The following is a 20,336-nucleotide window of genomic DNA, read 5'->3' as shown; positions in this document are numbered from 1 at the left end:
AGGGAGTGCTGGAGAAGTCTTCTGGAGTGCCGCGGTGGGAAAAAAGGCTCTGCCCCTCGCACAGGAAAATAGGCTCCGCCCCCCAGCCTGGCGCTCTCATGCTAGGAGCCGCCATGAGACGGGAAGGGGTTAATATAGCGCTGGACATGTTGCCTCAGGAGATGCCTGGAGACTTAAGAAGTGGAGTGGGGAGGAAGAGCACTGAAGAGGGAGAGATCAGACCACTTCTCCATGTAGTAGCAGAGCCGCTGCAGCCACGATGCTGACGACAGACATTAAGCCGTACCGCCACTGAGGATCTGAGGACACAGGAGGGAGATCGCTACCCAGTAGACAGGGGTGAGGAGCTAAGGGAGAGAGAGAGGGGGAGTAATACTCACCTGTCTTCTGTGGACTTCGCCCTTACATGTTGTCCCAGCTGGGCCACCCAACAACCGCTGGCAGAAGGCATCAGGGGTCCGAGCAGGATAGGGCTGGTGAGTAGGTGGCCCTATTACTGGTGGGAAGTAGGGGAGCGAGGCTACCCTGGTCCACTTGACTTTTTGGGGACAACCGACACCGGCTAGCCTCCCAGGGAGACAGACGCCATGCGAATCTGTGCCCCATGAACCTAATAAAATAAAAAATAGAAAAAATTTCCCAAAGAGCCACCATGCTAAGCAGGGAGGTCTGCCTCCTACGACACCAAGCTAAAAACTGAAATGCTCTCTCCAGGCTGGAGGGGGTATAGCCTGCAGGGGAGGAGCTAACAGTTTTCAGCCTAGTGTCACCTCTTAGTGGCAGCAGCAAGCTATACCCACGGTCCTGTGTCCCCCAATGATATGAACGAGAAAAATTTATTAAAATGGAAATTTTGCCCAAAAAAATTGAAATTCTCAAATACCATCTCCATTTCCCAGGTATAACAGTAAGTGCAGAGGGGTCCCTGGGCGCAGCTCTACATGCCTGTATAGTTACTTTAGAAGTTTAATTCTGGTGAAAGGTCCTCTTTAAGGTGAAATAAGGCTGTGTCCTTAAGGAGTTGAACCCTTTCCCTACTGGAGCGATAGGCAAAAATGGCGCCCGCTAGCACGTGCAGTGGGTGTCATTGCCGGCAAATCCCTGCTGTTTTAAAACAACAGAGACCCGCGGCTAATTACAGTGACCGGCAATAATGTCGATCACGGTAATTAAAGCCTTTAGATCAGGCATGGCCAACCTGAGGCTCTCCAGCTGTTGTAAAACTACAATTCCTACCATGCCCTGCTGTAGGCTGATAGCTGTTCGCAGTCTGGGCATGCTCGGAGTTGTAGTTTTGCAACATCTGAAGAGCCTCAGGTTGGCCATCCCTGCTTTAGAAGCTGTGATCTCACTTGATAAAGTTTCAAAACCACGCGCTTAAGGGCTTGTTACCAGCAACCGCTGTGGCCAATGAAGATGCCGGTAATCGATTTAAATGCGCTCAGCCTCGCAGAAGAGGCTGGGGACATTTATGCAAAAAAGCATATTTTGGCCACCAGGTGGCAGACCAACAGGAAATAAGCAATAGTCAGTAAAAAAATAAATATATATCTATCATAAAAAGTTTAAATCACCCCTTTTCCGCATTAAAATACATGAATATAAAATAAACATCATGGGTACCATCGCAATCGAAAACGACCCTACTATTAAAATATATATATATTTTTTAAAAGGGTCAAAATAGCCAAATTGCTATTTTTTCATTGCTTCTCTTTCCCTTCCAAAAAATGTGATCAAAAAGTCACACACCTCAAAATGGTATCAATAAAAACTTCAAATTTGCCCGCAAAAAATGAGCCCCCACACTGCAGTAGAAAACGAGATTTTTGTGAACTCACCTTGTAAAATCTCTTTCTCGCTTTATTCATTGGGGGACACAGGACCATGGGTATAGCTTGCTGCTGCCACTAGGAGGCGACACTAGGCTGAAAGCTGTTTGCTCCTCCCCTGCAGGCTATACCCCCTCCAGCCTGGAGAGAGCATATCAGTTTGTGCTTCAGCAGTAGGAGAAACATACCGAAACAAAACAAAACAGGAAGACCACAGTCCAACCAAACAACCGAACCTGACCTCAGTCCCAACCGGTAACTTGGACCACTGGTCTCAGTAGAAACCAACAACAATGGGTGGGTGCTGTGTCCCCCAATGAATAAAGCGAGAAAGAGATTTTACAAGGTGAGTTCACAAAAATCTCGTTTTCTCGCTCATATCATTGGGGGACACAGGACCATGGGACGTCCTAAAGCAGTCCCCAGGGTGGGAAAACCGCTGACTCCACCTCCAAGTCGAGCCACTACACTGCGGCCTGTAAGATCCTACGGCCAAGAGCAGCATCCGCCGATGCGAACGAATGCACCTTGTAGAACTTGGTGAAGGTGTGCAACGAAGACCAAGTCGCTGCCTTACACAATTGAGACGCCGAAGCGTGGTGAAAGTGTGCCCAAGAAGCCCCGACCGCCCTGGTCGAGTGAGCCGTGACGCCAGGCGGAGGAACCCTGCCTTTGGAGCGGTAGGCCTCGTGAATGGCCGATCTAATCCACCGAGCAATCTCCACCTTGGATGCCGCCAAACCCTTCCGAGGACCCTCCGGAACTAGGAACAGAGAGTCCGCTCGCCGAAAGGAGGCTACCGCGGCCAGGTAGACCCGTAAGGCCCGCACCACATCCAGACGATGAAGCGCCACTTCCCTAGGATGAGAAGGTTTAGGGCAAAGCGAGGGGAGGACAATGTCCTCATTGACATGGAACGCCGACACCACCTTCGGCAGAAACGACGGCACCGTCCGGAGCACCACCTTATCCTGATGGAACACCAAGAAAGGCTCCTTGCACGACAGTGCCGCCAGTTCCGACACCCGACGGATGGACGTAATGGCAACCAGGAATGCCACCTTCCACGACAACATGCGGAGGGAGACTTCCCTCAGGGGTTCAAACGGCTCGGACTGAAGTGCCACCAGCACCAAATTCAGGTCCCAGGAATGCAACGGCGGCCGATATGGAACCGCGGTGTGCGCAACACCCTGCATGAAGGTCTTGACGGGCCCCAGCACTGCCAGCGTACGCTGGAAAAAAATGGAAAGGGCCGAAACCTGCCCCTTCAGCGAACTTAGGGACAGACCCAGCTCCAAACCTGCTTGAAGAAAGGCCAACACCGTAGGGAGGGAAAAACTCCTGGAGGGGAGGTCCTTGTCCTCACAGAATTTCAAGAACGACCTCCACGTACGATAGTAGATCCTCGCCGAGGAGGGCTTCCGAGCCCCAATCATCGTTCGAACGACCGCATCCGAGAAACCCCTGTTCTTCAGCAGGAAGGTTTCAACAGCCACGCCGTCAAACGCAGCGTATGTAAACCCTGGTGGAAGACTGGGCCCTGCGAGAGCAGGTCGGGCCTGAGTGGAAGAGGCCACGGCGCGTCCCCCAGGAGCAGAACGAGCTCCGAGTACCAAGCTCGGCGCGGCCAGTCCGGGGCAATCAGGAGCGTTTGAACACCCTCCATCCTGATTCTGCGAAGAATCCGCGGTAGGAGCGGCAGTGGCGGGAATACATACAGAAAATTGAAGTCGCCCCACGGTGCCACGAGTGCGTCTACGTCGTAAGCCATCGGATCCCTTGCGCGAGACAGGAAGCACGGGAGTTTGTGATTCAACCGAGATGCCATTAGGTCCACTTCCGGGCGACCCCACCGGAGGCAAAGGTCCTCGAACACCTCCGGGTGGAGAGCCCACTCCCCCGAATCCACCGTCGTTCGGCTGAGGAAATCCGCCGTCCAATTGTCCACGCCTGGGATGAAGACCGCCGAGACCATCGGGACATGGGCTTCCGCCCACTGCAGAATCCTCGCGGCCTCGTCCATCACCGGTCCGCTGCGCGTCCCCCCCTGGTGATTGATGTAGGCGACCGCTGTGGCGTTGTCCGACTGTATCCTGACCGGACGGCCCGCAAATCGGTGGTCCAATGGCAAAGGGAGAGGTAGATGGCCCGGAGCTCCAGGATATTGATGGGTAGTCTGGACTCCGACAGAGACCAGACACCTTGGGCCGTCCGAGTACCGAAGACCCCTCCCCAACCGCGGAGGCTGGCGTCGGTCGTAATCACAGTCCATGACACCGGCAGGAACGACTTCCCTGACGACAGGTTGTCCGGAATCATCCACCAGGCGAGAGCCTCGCGAACGGGCTGAGGCAGCGAGATCCTGAGGTCCAGTGAATCCCGGGACTTGTCCCAGGAGGACAGGATGAGCCGCTGAAACACCCTGGTGTGGAACTGGGCGAACGGTACCGCCTCGAATGAGGCCACCATCAGCCCCAGAACTCGCATGCAGTTGCGAATCGATACCTTGCGATGCCGGTTGAGCAGAACCACTGCCTTCTGAATGCCCAATCTCTTGTCCAGAGGGAGACGGACCACGGCGGCCTCGGAATCCAACGTCATACCCAGGAACCTGATTCGAGTGGTCGGAAACAGGCATGACTTCCTTCGGTTGAGAATCCAGCCGAAGCGAGTGAGCGTGCTCATCGTAATCCGAAGGCTGTCTGCGCATTGCGGCGCTGACGGGGCTTTGACTAAGATGTCGTCCAGGTATGGGAGAAGGGTAATGCCCCTGGACCGCAGAATCCCCAGAAGTGGTGCCAGAACCTTCGTGAACACCCGCGGGGCCGTCGCCAGACCGAATGGTAGCGCGACGAATTGGAAGTGATCCGACTGGATGGCAAATCGGAGGAAACGTTGGTGCATGGTAGCAATAGGTATGTGGAGATACGCATCCTGTACGTCCAAAGACGCCATGTGCTCCCCCTGCACCAACGAGGCTACAACGGAACGAAGGGATTCCATTCTGAACCTCTGCACCCGCAGATAGCGATTCAGAAGCTTGAGGTCCAGCACCGGTCTCACATCGCCCTCCTTCTTGGGGACCACAAACAGGTTGGAATAAAAACCTGTGAAACGCTCTTCTGGAGGTACCGGAGAAATAACCCCCCGCAGAAGTAAGGACTGGACGGCGTTCAAGAAAGCCGCGGCCCGGACGGGATCCCTGGGAGGCTGGGAAGGGAAGAAACGGTTGGGGGGAAGGGACCTGAATTCTATTTTGTAGCCCGAGGAAACTACCTCGAGCGCCCATGCGTCCGGAATGTGGGCGTGCCAAATGTCCTGGAACAGGAGAAGGCGCCCCCCCACCTGAGAAGGTGGGGACAAACCGTCATGCGGAAGGCTGCTTACCCGGCGCTGTGCGAGGTTGCTGGGCACGTGGACGCCAAGCCTGCTGGGGCTTAAAGGATGGGCCCTTCCGCCGATCCTGGTTGGGTGGTCCCGCCGCGGAGGTGGGGGCTGAACGGGTGCCCGAGAAGCGGCGAAAGGACTGGAAGCGTGAGGACGCAGGCCTGGACTGAAAAGGCCGCTTCGCTTTGGGTTGGGGCAGATGGGTGCTTTTGCCACCCGTAGCTTCTGAGATTATGACATCCAGTTTCGGCCCGAAAAGCCGAGCCCCAGAAAACGGAAGCTTTAGGAGAGAACGTTTAGAGGAAGAATCAGCCTTCCAGGCCTTGAGCCATAACTCCCTGCGTACCGAGGTGGCGAGAGCTGAGGCACGAGCGACCATCGATCCAGCATCCAGTGCCGCTTCACAGATATATTTTCCCGCATGTGAAATTTGGAGCGCAGACAATTCGAGCTCAGCAGGCGGGAGGTTGGACAAAATGTCCTGGCTTAACCGGACGGACCACTCCGAAACCGCCTTGGCTACCCAGGCGGATGCGAAAATCGGACGCAGCGCCAAACCGCTCGCCGTAAAGATTGACTTGGAGAGCGACTCTACGCGACGGTCCACCGGGTCCTGGAGTGACGAACCATCCGCTACCGGAATGGTCGTAGATTTTGCCAGTCGAGCCACCGGCGGATCCACCTTCGGCGGGGAGGACCACAGTTCCACTGTCTCGCGTGGAAAGGGGTAGAGAAGGTCCAGGCGCTTTGGGATAACAAAACGCAAACCTGGCTGGTCCCAAGCCTTGTTAACCACAATAGAAAAATCCTCGTGCAACGGGAAAGCCTTAGGAGTCTGTTTCGCACGCAGAAACGACACCCCTTGTTGGCTAGTGGAGGGAAGATCCTCCTGAACCCGGAAGGTATCCCTTATTGCCGAAATCAGGCTATCCACCATGGAAGCAATCTGAGAAGAGTGCTCCAGATCCAAATCCGCATCAGAATCCCCGAGCTCACCCTCTGACAGTGCGTCGCCTAGCAGGGAGGACGCCTGTGACTGGGATCCAGTAGCAGGGGGGGATGCAGAGGCGTCAGAGGAGGAACGGTTACCTGCTCTGGGGCGCTTACTAGGAGGTCTGCCTCTGGTTTGCGTGCAATGCGGTTGCGCGGATTGCACCGGTGGCGATTTATCTACCAAACGACCCAACAGAGAAAGGGTGGAATGGGAAACCTTAGAGAGGTCCTCCACTGCCCGAGACAGGGACCTTGCCCAGTCTGGTTCCCCCTGAACAGGGCGATCTAAGGCTTCTGTGGGCTGCAGTGTTCTAGGGGGATTGCTCTGCGCGGGCTTCTGACAAGCCGAGCACAGTGAGAGTGACTGGCCCCGAGGGAATTTGGCTGAACACACTGAACAGGCATAGTGAGTGGTCACACAGGTTGCCTGAGGGGGGTCAGTGGCTGGGTCAGACATGGTTTGATATCCTGCTGAACGGGGTATCTATCTCCTACCAGAGTGGAGCGGGAGCCAAGGTCCTGTGTCCACCACGCTGCGCTGAGAGGAAGAGGAAGTTTCAGCAGGGCGGGAGAATAAGCCACGCCCCCTGACAGCCCGGGAGCGGCAGGATAACGAAGAGGGCCGCAAGCGCCGCCCACCCCTGTGCACGTGACCGCAGCTGCGGCCAGCGTGCCTAAGTCCCCGATAATATGGCTGCTCAGAAGGGGCCGCTTCGCTGCAGCAGAGGGGAAGAGCCCGACACCGCCGTGCGGCCGCGAAGATCCCGGCGCGCCGCGAATAGCGCATCTGCCCTGCGCAGTGCCGTCTGCGACCGCACGGAAGACGCTGCCGTGCGCGATGCAGCGGCGAAGAACAGAGGGAGACGGAGCGTACAGATCCGCGACCGGTGCCGGCGGAACTCACCGGGTGCGGGAGCGCGGGCGGGCGGGCAGGCAGACGGGCGGGCGCTCAGGGGCACTGGTGCCGTGCAGTACGGCACGCTGTTATCCTGTGAGTGGGGGGGGAGGCCAGAGGAGACGAGTCACTTACCTATCTTCATCTGTAGACTTCACCCTCAGTTGAAACACCAGCAGGACCACCCTACGACCGCTGGCACAAGGCAACAGGGGTCCGGGCAGAAGAGGGCTGAAGAAAGGGTAGTCCTGTAGCTGGGGGGAAGCAGGGGAGCGAGGCTGCCCTGGTCCGCTTTTTCTTCTTGGGGCGGCAAGGCGGTGGACGAGGTACACCGGCCCGCCTCCCGGGGGTGCAGGGACGCAAGCGACCCTGGACCCCCCATCCGGATTCTGGAAAAAATAAAAAATAAAATAAAATAATCAAAGTGCCACCCTGCAAAGCAGGGAGGTCTGCCTCCTACGACACTAAGCTAAAAACTGATATGCTCTCTCCAGGCTGGAGGGGGTATAGCCTGCAGGGGAGGAGCAAACAGCTTTCAGCCTAGTGTCGCCTCCTAGTGGCAGCAGCAAGCTATACCCATGGTCCTGTGTCCCCCAATGATATGAGCGAGAAAAGGAGATTTTTGTATAACTTAGCAGTAAAAATCTCTTTCTCGCACTTCATTGGTGGACACAGGAACCGTGGTTATAGCTATGTCCTCTAGGAGGCGTTGACACTAGGCAAAAGCAGTTAGCCCCTCCCCTGGCAGCTATACCCCCTCCAGCCTGGAGAGAGAGCTTCAGTTTGTGTACAAGCAGCAGGAGAGGCAAGTAAACCGACAAAAAAAAAAAAAATCATGGAACACCAACAAACAGCAACTGTGGTCGAACAATACTGGATGGGTGCTGTGTCCCCCAATGAAGAGCGAGAAAGATTTTACTGGTAAGTTATACAAAAAACTCCTTTTCTCGCCCATATTCATTGGGGGACTCAGGAACCATGGGACGTCCGAAAGCAGTTCACAGAGGGGGAAAAACCAGACCCATGGAAGCAAGCGTCCCTGCAGGCATCTAAGAAATGCCGCCTGCAAGACCACGCAGCCCAAAACAGCGTCCACCGATGCTTACGTGTGCATCTGGTAGAATTTGTGAATGTGCGTCAGGAGGACCAAGTAGCCGCTTCGCACAACTGTGCAGCCGAAGCGCAATTCCTCCGAGCTCAAGATGTGCCCACCGGTCTGGTGGAGTGAGCCGTGACACCTAAGGACAGAACCTGCCCTGAAAACAGTGTGCCTCCACAATTGCAGCCCAAATCCAACGTGCGATTGCCACCATGGATACTACCAATCCCTTCCGAGCACCTCCCAGAATGACAAAAAAAAAGGGGGGGGGGGGCATATGCCGGAAGGAACTGGAGGCCGCTATAATCTTCAGAGCACTGACAACATCCAAATGGCGTAACACCTTTTCTTTAGGGTGTGAAGGAGAGCGACAGTGAGGGAAGGGCAATGTCTCGTTGATATGGAAGTCAGAGAGCACCTTCGGGAGAAGGAATGGGCCGGAGAACCGCCTTATCTTTGTGAAAAAACCTGAAAGGGTTCTCTGCAAGAGAGCACCGCCAACTCGAACACCCATCAGATGGATGTGACAGTTACAAGAAAATACTACCTTCCAGGACAGGAGTCGGAGTGAGATCTCCTGCAAGGGCTCAAGGGAGAAGTCTGGAGCGCTGAGAAGACTATACTCAGAACCCAAGGCTGTAGAGGAGGACGGTGGGCCTGTACCTGAAGGAAGGTTTTCATGGCCCAGGGTACTCTGGAAAAGCTGTGTCCCCCAGGGCAGTAGGCGCCGACACTTGACCCTTCAAGACACGAAGGGCTAATCCAAGGTCTAACTCTGATTGTAGAAGGACAGGACCGTGGGGAGAGAATATAAAAAAGAAATAAATAAAACACGGAATGGGGGAATGCCCCGGCCTTCACAGAAGCCCAGGAAGGACCTCCAGGTCCTATAGTGGATCCTGGGTGATGTAGGCTTCCTGTCTGATCATAGTGCGGATAACATCCGGCGAAAACCCTCTCTGCGACAGAATGGCGGTCTCAATAGCAACGTCGTCAACGACGAAGAACCCTTAAATGCTGATGGAAGACCGGTACACAGAGAAAAAAGGTAGTCTCTGAGTGGCAGTGACCAAGGGATGTCTTCTAGAAGGAAAACGAGGTCAGTGTACCACGCGCTACGGGGTCAATCCGGAGAGACTAGGATAGTAGGAATGCTCTCCACTAGATCTGTCGTAGAACCCCAGTAGGAGTAGGGGAAGGGGGGGACACGTAAGTAGTGAGAACTCCTGCCAAGGGGAAAAAACTGGGCATGCACACCGCATGCTTCCGGATCTCCTACATCGGAGAGGAGGGGAGAAGCTTTCGCATAGGGGGAGGGATTCGCTGTAGAAGGAGTGATGTGGAAGGGCGCCACAGTCCACCGGTCGGGACCGGAGCATGTCTGGAAATGGAAGGCCACCGAACGAATGCCTCGTGCATGCGGATGAGGGAATGAAGTAATGCAGAGACTACCAAGGCTTGCGGGGTGGCAATGAATCACAAGCCAGAGGAGGAGAAGACAGAAGGAGAGGAATAGGCTAGGTTTAAGCTCATTCCCCATCTGAGACTGGCGCTATACAGAAGTAGCCAGGATACGATGGCTGTGCAAAAAACTCTGCCTGAGGAGGAAGCCAGGCAAGGGGAGTCCACTGTATTGCTAGCCCTATACCTCAGCAGAGGAGGGGCCACCCGTATAAGCCACAGAATAGAGTGCTATAAAGATCCACCACAGTATGGAGTGGTAAGGCAATACCACTCCCCCAGTAGTAGCTAGCGCTCGCCCGTCAGTGCAAAACTGAGGGGGGAGGCCTGACTATCCCATAGATGCCATGTACTATATTGCTCCAGAGAAGTAGAGCTAGCATAAAAAAACTCTACCTGGAAGGGTGCTGAACAGGAGCAACTGCCAAAGCTAGCGCCAGGGTAGGGCCCCTATCTGAGGGGGACGCCCCACTGCAGCGACCACGAAGTCGAGCATTAGCGTAAGCTGCACCTGTGGAGGAGAACACGCTGTCGTAGCTAAACCAGAGTGCCAGCAGAACCACCTTCCAGAGAAGGAAGAGTGGTGGATAGAGAATAGAGAGTCAGTGAAAACACACTGGACTTGCTGGAACGTACTCACCATATTATGTGCAATGGTGCACGCACTACGCATTGCTGCGAACAATATCATGACTGACTGGAACAGAGGAGGCCCATGGAGATGGGGGTCCCACAGGACACATAGGAGATGCTGGGTAACCACCTGAGAAGGCAGAGGAAGATATAATCATGCCCAAAACCAGCACCAAAGAAAGGATACAATGTGGAATAGCCACCGTATCCATTTGCAGCAGCCATACTACTAGATGACGCGTATCGGGCACTGGCGGGTACCAACTGATGCTACGTACCACTTGGAATAAGCTAAGGCATCATAAGATGATTAATTATTCCCCCACTAGTGGATCCCTTGACGAAGAGGGTAATGCAACAGGAAGCACGATGATGTGCAACACTCCGTCTATGTAAAGGATAGTACGACAGTCGGGACTGTAGCCAATAGTAGTTAAATTACTCCACCTAAGAAGTGGAAAGCTCTATGAAGGGGGATTAATGCCCACGGTGGGAACTAGGGCATATGGTGAGTCCTGTACCCTGTGGGATTGCAATTATTGCACCTAAGTAAGGGGGTAAATGCATACAGCCCACCTTGTAACCAGTGATAATGTCATCACGCCACCTATGGAAGGTAATGCATACAGCAGGTACTGAACTCAGCAGAGATGCCATTTTGCCACCTACAGAAGTGGGAAAAAAATACGTCCGGCACTGAACCCGTGTTATTGTACTTAGTCCACCAATAGCAGGGGAATGTATAAGGCAAGTACTGTATCCTGTAGAAGTGCAATAACTCCGCTTATGGAAGGGGGTAATGCATACGAGTACTGCTGGCCACCGTAGATGCAATCCTGGGAGATTGCTTCGGATTGATGTCAGGGTCTGAATCAGCGATTCCCCCCCCCCCCCCCCCCCGGACTGACTCTCTCTAGGAGGGAGGGTGTGTGAGCGTGACCCAGGGAGAAAGGGTGGGGGTGCGAGATATTCAAGGAGAAAAGACGTCCTGCTGTGGCCCGCTTGCGTGTAGGTTTACCCCTCCGAATCTCGCCTCTCGCAGTTGCGGACTGCGCAGGCAGGGACTTATCAACCTAACTACCCGGAGGGTGGGATGGGAATTTCTAGAGGCCCATCCATCGGATTGCGCAGGTGGAGAATTATCAACCAAGCGACCCCGGAGAGTGGAGTGGGACATCCAGAGGTCCTCCTTGGAATGTGCAGATGGAGAATTATGAACCAAACGACCCCAGAGGGTGGAATGGGAACTGTCAGAGGTCCTCTGTTGGATTCCGCAGGTGAAGGATTATCAACCAAGTGACCCCGGAGGGTGGATTGGGACATCCAGAGGTCTGCCAATGGAATGCGCCGGTGGGGAATTATGAACCAATCGACCCAGGAGGGTGGATTGGGACCTGTCAGAGGTCCTCCACTGGATTGCACAGGTGAAGGATTATCAACTAAACGGCCCCGGAGGGCAGATTGGGAACCTTCAGGGGTCCTTTACCGTATTTTCGCTGGTGGAGGGATATCAACCTGACAGCTGCTCCTCTGGAGTCCGGAAGGAGCACAGACCCAGTCTGGTACCGCATGGTTAATGTTACATATTTTGAGGCTGAAATGGGTTTTTGAACAGAGACACCCTGGACATGGTGTAAGGCATTACCACAGAGCTATCAGCGTGATAAGGCTGGATAAGGAGGAAGGGGTTAATGCTGCATTTCTAAACCCCACAAAAACCTCTACTGGCCTCTACAGAAGTGGCCGGTCAGGAAGGGGTAAAGAGACCAGGGCGGTGACGAATAAGGTGAAAAAACGGGGCTTAATGAGCTGCCCTGCGGCACCCGGCTGAGCTACACTCTGCGGCCCCATGACAATAAGCGTTGCGGCGCCAGCAGCCGCGATAATGGCCTGTGCAGGCATTAACCCTTTTCGGAGCAGCGCACGGGGCCCGCTTCCGAAAGGGGCGAATCATGGCATCTGATATCTGGGAACGGGATATTTATCCGCTCCCCTCCTTGCCTGTTCGGCCGCCTATGAGGCGGGGGACATGGAAATGAACCCCCTATGTGCCTAAGCCATTGGCACCGAGGGGAATGAGGGAGCCATTTTGGGCCTATGCTGTACTGAGAAGGTGGTTAGCAGCCGGGGAGGATTAACCCACTATGTGCCTAGAACCATAGGAACCGAGGGGGAGTGAAGGAGCCTGTCCTTAGGGGGTCCTGGGCTACTAAGTGGGGCCCAGTGCCTATTAACTCTACAGACCTGGAAAAAAAAAATGCCGCCAAGAGGGAGAGTGTTAACCATACTTATCTAGTCACGTGTACTCACCTCATCCTTATCCTCTTCACCCTCCCCAAGTGGACCCTCAAGATCACCTCTTCCAGCAGGGTCCCCTCCTCAGCTGCTGGCACCGGCGTGGCAGGAGTCTGATATGGCGGGAGGGTCTTCTCCTTGGCGGACCTAGGTGACCCCTTGGCTGTCGGGAAGCGAGGCTGCCCTGGATTCTCCTTTTGCTTCTGTGGGGAGGTTGAGCGGTGAGTGATTCCAACACCAGCCTCGCTCCCCGGGATGAGAGGCTAGGTGACAGGCTAAAAATAAAGAATCGGCTAAGTAAGCCACCCATAAGGTCTTGCCTCCTATGACACCAAGCTAAAACTCTCTCTCCAGGCTGGCGGGGGTATAGCTGCCAGGGGAGGGGCTAACAGCTTTTGCCTAGTGTCAACACCTCCTAGAGGACACAGCTATACCCACGGTTCCTTTGTCCCCCAATGAATATGGGTGAGAAATAACTATAAAAAAAGAAAGTTAAAGTTATAGGGTCAGAATATGGTGATATACACACACACACACACACACACACACAAACATATATATATACACACACACACACCCCTAAAGAATTATTAGGAACACCATACTAATACGGCGTTGGACCCCCTTTTGCCTTCAGAACTGCCTTAATTCTACGTGGCATTGATTCAACAAGGTGCTGATAGCATTCTTTAAAAATGTTAGTCCATATTCATAGGATAGCATCTTGCAGTTGGAGATTTGAGGGATGCACATCCAGGGCACGAAGCTCCCGTTCCACCACATCCCAAAGATGCTCTATTGGGTTGAGATCTGGTGACTGTTTTAGTACAGTGAACTCATTGTCATGTTCAAGAAACCAATTTGAAATGATTCGAGCTTTGTGACATGGTGCATTATCCTGCAGGAAGTAGCCATCAGAGGATGGGTACATGGTGGTCATGAAGGGATGGACATGGTCAGAAACAATGCTCAGGTAGCCTGTGGCATTTAAACGATGGCCAATTGGCACTAAGGGGCCTAAAGTGTGCCCAGAAAAACATCCCCCACACCATTACACGACCACCACCAGCCTGCACAATGGTAACAAGGCATGATGGATACATGTTCTCATTCTGTTTACGCCAAATTCGGACTCTACTATTTGAATGTCTCAACAGAAATCGAGACTCATCAGACCAGGCAACATTTTTCCAGTCTTCAACAGTCCAAGTTTGGTGAGCTCGTGCAAATTGTAGCCTCTTTTTCCTATTTGTAGTGGAGATGAGTGGAACCCGGTGGGGTCTACTGCTGTTGTAGCCCATCCGCCTCAAGGTTGTGCGTGTTGTGGCTTCACAAATGCTTTGCTGCACACCTCGGTTGTAACGAGTGGTTATTTCAGTCAACGTCGTTCTTTTATCAGCTTGAATCAGTTGGCCAATTCTCCTCTGACCTCTAGCATCAACAAGGCATTTTCGCCCACAGGACTGCCGCATGCTGGATGTTTTTCCCTTTTCACACCATTCTTTGTAAACCCTAGAAATGGTTGTGCGTGAAAATCCCAGTAACTGAGCAGATTGTGAAATACTCAGACCGGCCCGTCTGGCACCAACAACCATGCCACGCCCAAAATTGCCTAAATCACCTTTCTTTCCCATTCTGACATTCAGTTTGGAGTTCAGGATATTGTCTTGACCAGGACCACAACCCTACATGCATTGAAGCAACTGCCATGTGATTGGTTGACTAGATAATCGCATTAATGAGAAATAGAACAGGTGTTCCTAATAATTCTTTAGGTGAGTATATATATATATATATATATATATATATTTTTTTTTTTTTTACAAAGTTTAAATTTATTTTTACACTATTTAGACATAAAAACCTATACATAAAGGGGCATCATTGTAATTTTACTGACCCCAAAAATGAAGGGCATGGGTCAGTTTTGCTGCAAAGGCCAGGAGCTTGTGAATACGGGTACTCCGTGGCATGTGCTGGAGCCGGCTACATGCACACGACTGTTGTGTGCTTTGCGGATCTGCAAAACATGAATGGCGTCCGTGTACGTTCCGCAATTTGCAGAACGGCACGGACAGCTATTAATATAACTGCCTATTCTTGTCCGCAAAACAGACAAGAATAGGACAGGTTATATATATTTTTTTTTGCGGACAGCACACGGAGTGCTGCCGACATCTTTTGCGGCCCCATTGAAGTGAATGGGTCCGCATCCGAGCTGCAACCGTCGCGTGCATGTAACCTAAAACTGGTGACAGATTCCCTTTAAAAATCTGCACAGAGCATTAATTTCCGAGCATACAAAACGCACAAAGTGTGAGATTTGGCAAATTTTATTCACTTTGCTGATACTGTATTATGCTGCCATTTTTCTGTACAAAAATCTGCACGGAAAAACTGGACGTAAGCCAGATCGCGTGCAGTTACCTTTAGTCAACACTTTTTCACCCCTTTCTGACAGAAGCGTTGGGGCTTAAGAAACTAGTGCAATGATAAATACAGTCCACACACATGCTATTTATGTGTCTTTCAGAGTATAATGCCATCTCATACAAGTCAGCTAGACTATTACTGGGACCTAGGGTTATTTAACTAGCAGTATATGCCAACATTTATGAAGCGTTTGTATGGCCCTTAAAGGGAACCTGTCATATCCCTTATGCCGTCCTCACTTAAGGCAATAGTGACTGTCACACAGATTTCAGCTGTCGCTCATCTGCCGATGCAGAACTGCGGCGAGAAATCAGAGTTTAAGACTTAGGCTACTTTTACTGTAACCGGCAGGGTTCAGCAAAAACACTTCCCTTACTAATACAACAGTCTGCATTTCTTACAAACAGATCCGGTTGTATTATCTTTAACACAACTAAGACAGATCAGTCATGAACTTCATTGAAAAAGTTAATAGAGGAAGGATCTATTTTCTATTGTGGCAGATTGTCTCAGAGAAAACGGTACCCATTGACTTGCATTGGGGGTCATGCCGGATCAGTCTTGCTCTGCATTCTGGAACAGAAAGCAAACTACAACATGTTGCGGTTTGCTCTCCGGTATGGGAACGCAACTAAACAGAACAGAATGCATTTTGGAGCTTTCAGTTCTGTCCCCATTGACAATGAATAGGGACAAAACTGAAGAGTTTTTTTCCGGTATTGAGCCTCTATGACGGATCTCAATACCGGAAAACTAAAACACTAGTGTGAAAGTAGCTGTATTCATAAGCTCCAGCTGCCCATGCTTATGATTGGCAGCTATGGCCCCTTTCAGACAGGCGAGTTTTAAGCGCAGATGCAATGCGTGATGTGAAAGCATTACGCTTGCACTTAATCCGGACCCATTCATTTTAATGGGTCTGTGTACATGAGCGTTGTTTTTCACGCATCACTTTGCGTGAAAAATTGCAGCATGATCTATATTCAGCGTTTTTCACGCAGCCCTGACCCCATAGAAATGAATAGGGCTGCGTGAAAAAAGCATCTGCAAACAAGTGCGGATGCGATGCGTTTTTCACTGACGGTTGCTAAGAGATGTTGTTTGTAAACCTTCCGGTTTTTTTACCACGCGCGTAAAAAACGCACCAATGTGCATTGCACCCGCGCGGAAAAAACTGAAAGCAATCGCAGACAAAACGGACTAAACTTGCTTGCAAAATGGTGCAAGTTTTCCTGAACGCATACAGACTTAGGCCTCATGCACACGAACGTATTTTTTAACGTCCCGCAAAACGTGGTTCCGTTGTACCGTGATCCGTGCCCGTTTTTTCTTCCGTGGGTCTGCCGTGATTTTTGGAGGATCCACGGACATGAAAGATGAAAAAAAAAATCTAAGTCAAGTTTGCCATTGAAATGATAGGAAAAAACGGACACGGATCACGGACACGGATGACAATCTTGTGTGCATCCGTGATTTTCACGGACCCATTGACTTGAATGGGCCTGTGAACCGTTGGCCGTGAAAAAAATAGGACAGGTTATATTTTTTTCACGGCCTCGAAACATGGGTCACGGGCGCGGTGTAAAAACGGTGCACAAGCCGAGTTTTCTACGGCCCCATTGAAAGTCAATGGAGCCGCAGAAAAAAACGGAAAACGGCACAACGGCCACGGGTGCACACAACGGTCGTGTGCATGAGGCCTTAATCCGTATTGTTCGTGTGCAAGAGGCCTGAGGCTTTCTCCCTAGGAAATGTGTTAATTCCCAGCAGGTGGCCAGGGAGATGGGGGCAGTGGAGACAGGGGCCTGGGTATCGACAACACGAGTGAGAAGAAGGACACCAGGTAACTGCTAAGCAGTCCCTAAATAATGGTAAGTGATGTCAGACTGGTGGGTAGTTTTATAAAGAACCTGCCTGCTAAATAATTGTATTCCTGATAAAATAATTCTACAGCTTCTTTTCTTGGAACTGTTCGCTGTTGCTCAGTCATTCCTAGTAAAAATGTATGTATAAACCAGGACACACATCTTTGACAAGGGAAATGGTAATTCCCAGTTGTCACAGGGGAAAAAAAATGCTTGAGCATTGTTAGTTCATGGGGAACAGACTTATCAGGAAAGCTGACAGACCCTCTAAGGTAAATCACCTTTCTCTTACTACAAATTCCTTTTGCAAAATTATTCATTAACGCCATTAGAAGAGAAGCAGACCACCTTAGAATGAGAAAAATCATTTTCATCTTCATCCTCTTGAAGGCCAAGCTGTTCATCCAAGTCATCAAATTCACACACTCTGGGAATTAGCTTACTTTTCCGTCTGCTTCCACATTGCGCTTTAGTTAGAAAAATAAGAAAAAGAAAGAAAATTGTTAAGTATCCAGAGACTTGAGACCACAGATGTTACTTATTTAAGAACCACTAAACCAAAGTCGATCTGATCTACTCCTGCTGTGTAATCTACCGTTCCTGCAGCTGAACACAGGGTACATGTCTGCATTTTCTAAAGTGGAAAGAACAAAAAGGTGCTAAAAGAAATTGTAAAGAATAGGTTTCAGGAGAGGAAACCATGCTACACTGCTACCAGTTACTGCAGTTCTTTTTTTATTAATTACCGTTAAATTACCAGTGCATGTAGATCGGCTAGCAGAACCACAGCTGAAAACAGATAAAGAATCATCCAGTAATACCGCCAGCCTAGAAACCAGATAGACCACACAGACTACTGCATTTACGCTCCTCACCTTGCTTTGACGGCGAAGATTCTGCGCCCCCACCAGGTTGGTCAGAGACATCTGAAGACAATGGAGTGGTAACCTCTGTTTTAATGGAAAAATTTGTGCAAGGAGGTCTTGGAGAATTTGCTTCCACAGTTGAGCCATCATCTTTATCACAAGTTGACTGTATGAGTTGTTCAGCAGCTTCCTTAATTCGGTCACTATTACGTGGGCGACCTACCCGGCCTCTCTCTTTGGTGACTTCGGACTGGCATACAGAAATAATGAGATATAAGTGTCAATAAATGTGCCAGAATGCCTACTTTTCTTGAATTACATGTTTCTGTAGAGCAGATTTATTACATTTATCATTTTAAAAGCAACTGTACAGTGTCAACGACAAACGAGTACTTTTAAAATACCAAGCATCATTGGGTTGTGTTCACGGGACCATTAAACTAATTAAAAGGGGATAAGTTACCTATAAATATCATTATCCATTGGTCTACTAGTATGTGTAAAAATAAACATTAAAAATAAGATATAAAAATAACTTAGTCCCATCCAAAATCTATTTAACCTAACCTGCAAAAAAAAGTTCAATTGACCAAAAAGCCAATGGCTCAATTCATCAATATAAAAACTTTAAAACACGTAGGCCCCTTTTACACGAGTGAGTTTTCCACTCGTGTCTGTTTTTTGACACATCAGTTCTTAGTTGCGTGAAAAACGCAGCATCTTCTATATTCTGCGTTTTTCACACAGGCCTGCCCCCATAGAAGTGAAGGGGCTTCCTTAAATAAACGCATTGCATCCGTAAGCAAGTCCGGATGCAATGCGTTTTTCACCAATAGTTGCTAAGAGTTAATTGTTAACTTTATAACTTTTTTGCCCCCACAACTTTTGGGGGTTTGATCCCCTTTACAATGCATGACAATCATTCTATATCGTGACGCATTGGCTATAAGTGTATTAAACAGGGTAATACACTTACAGCCTTGCTGCCTCTGAGATCCAGGGGGCTGGATCTCACAGGCTTACATGGAAGGCATCGGGCTGCCTTCCCTGCCATCGGGTCCCCGTCACAGCAGTGCGGGGACTGAGCTCCCTCCCTCCCTCCACCCACCCCGCGGTCAGCGCTCACCGCGGCATAGTGAGGGTTAATGTGCCGGCATCTGTGTTTTCATCGATGCATACAGCAGGGGTCCTGCTCCCGCCCGATCAGCATGCCGTACTATTACGGAGCTAGTCGGGAAGTGGTTAATGCAAAAAGCAGCACTGAAAATCTGATGTACAAAACTATGAATACAGTTTTCTGCAGAGGCACAGCACTGAAAATATCCTTGAACTGTTCAATTTAAACTCGCTGTTTTGCTGCAATAATTGACCTCACGAAACAGCAAAGTTTGAACTTGACCTTCCAGATAATGGGCATAGGTGACAGCTTACATTAATTCCTAGCTCAAGCGTAGGTTCAAACATGGGAGGGCAATAGCGTTTTTGTCTCTTTTGCACCTGGCTCCTGAGGTCATCAATATCAGGAACCTAGAAAAATCCTTTAGGCCTATTGCACATGACCGTATGGCTTTTTCAGTATTTTGCAGTCCGCAAAAAAAAGGGACCGCAAAAAATACAGATGACATCTGGCCCCTAATAGAACATGTCCTATTATTGTCCGCATAATGGACAAGGATAGTACTGTTCTATCTTTGAACGGAATGTAAACTGAATGCATACGGAGTACATTCCTTTTTTTGCGGACCCATTGAAATGAATGGTTCTGTATACGAAAAGCAAAAAACGGTACAGAAACGGGAAAAAAAAAAAAATGGCAGAGACCTGGCAGAACAATTTTAAGTCCAAAAACTGAAATTAGATGCCACAGTTTCGAAACAACCATAAGAAACATTGGTTCGGGTAGTCGGATAAAGCGATTATGCTGTAAAAGCCAAAATGTTACACACTGTACAGAACAGATTTTAAGGCGCATAATCTGCATGAAAATAAAAATAAAAAATCTGCCTTAACTTGGCTTTTAATTGGAGAGTAAAGTAGCAAGGTTATTAACATTTCTTTGATGGACATCAATTCTGGATATCACAAAATCTACTTAGTTAGGACTATGAGATGTTTACCAGAGAAGAAGCGACAGGCTGTCGACAATTCCGTTTCTTTGGAGTGCTGGACATCCATTGCTCATCTGCATGATTTAGGACTCTCTTTTTTGATTTTTTCCTGTATTTCTTACCCCAGTTTGGCCCTGAAGACAGAAAAGGGATAAACATTTCTCAATCAGTAATCAGTCAGCTACATGAACTACTTACAGCCTGCTTCTCACTATGGCTCTTCTGCATTTTTTGGGCTGTACAACTGCAATGTTGCCTGTGGTGGGAGCGGTCACGCTAAAAGCTAGCCATACACTTGAAATAAAAGCTGTCCAAAGCCACCAATTTTGGAGAGAGGTCTCCAGTCTCACGAGCATAGACTCTTCTGAATACGACCACTATACATCATGCATAGCTGGAAAGTGCCAGAACTGCTGCTAGAGGAGCAGACGGTAGGAAAAACGCGCTGGAACAGCAGTGGCAGGAG

The 20,336-nt window shown here is 50.3% G+C and overlaps 1 protein-coding gene across 5 annotated transcripts in view; it reads right to left on the bottom strand.

The window, feature by feature from the left end:
- Positions 1 to 20,336, bottom strand: part of NSD1 (nuclear receptor binding SET domain protein 1) — a 131,312-nt gene that overhangs the window by 69,595 nt on the left and 41,381 nt on the right. For all 5 annotated transcript variants that reach the window (XM_044280792.1, XM_044280789.1, XM_044280793.1 and 2 more), the window contains exons 6-8: positions 19,880 to 20,004; positions 17,772 to 18,012; positions 17,245 to 17,363 (exon numbers count right to left, since the gene is read on the bottom strand). In XM_044280792.1, the coding sequence (XP_044136727.1) occupies positions 17,245 to 17,363; positions 17,772 to 18,012; positions 19,880 to 20,004 (485 nt within the window). The remainder of the gene's footprint in view (positions 1 to 17,244; positions 17,364 to 17,771; positions 18,013 to 19,879; positions 20,005 to 20,336) is intronic.

Source organism: Bufo gargarizans, chromosome 2, assembly GCF_014858855.1.
Source record: "Bufo gargarizans isolate SCDJY-AF-19 chromosome 2, ASM1485885v1, whole genome shotgun sequence".
Taxonomy (NCBI): Eukaryota; Metazoa; Chordata; class Amphibia; order Anura; family Bufonidae; genus Bufo; species Bufo gargarizans.
The sequence above is the reverse complement of the archived record's forward strand: the minus strand, read 5'-3'. Positions and strand labels throughout refer to the sequence as shown.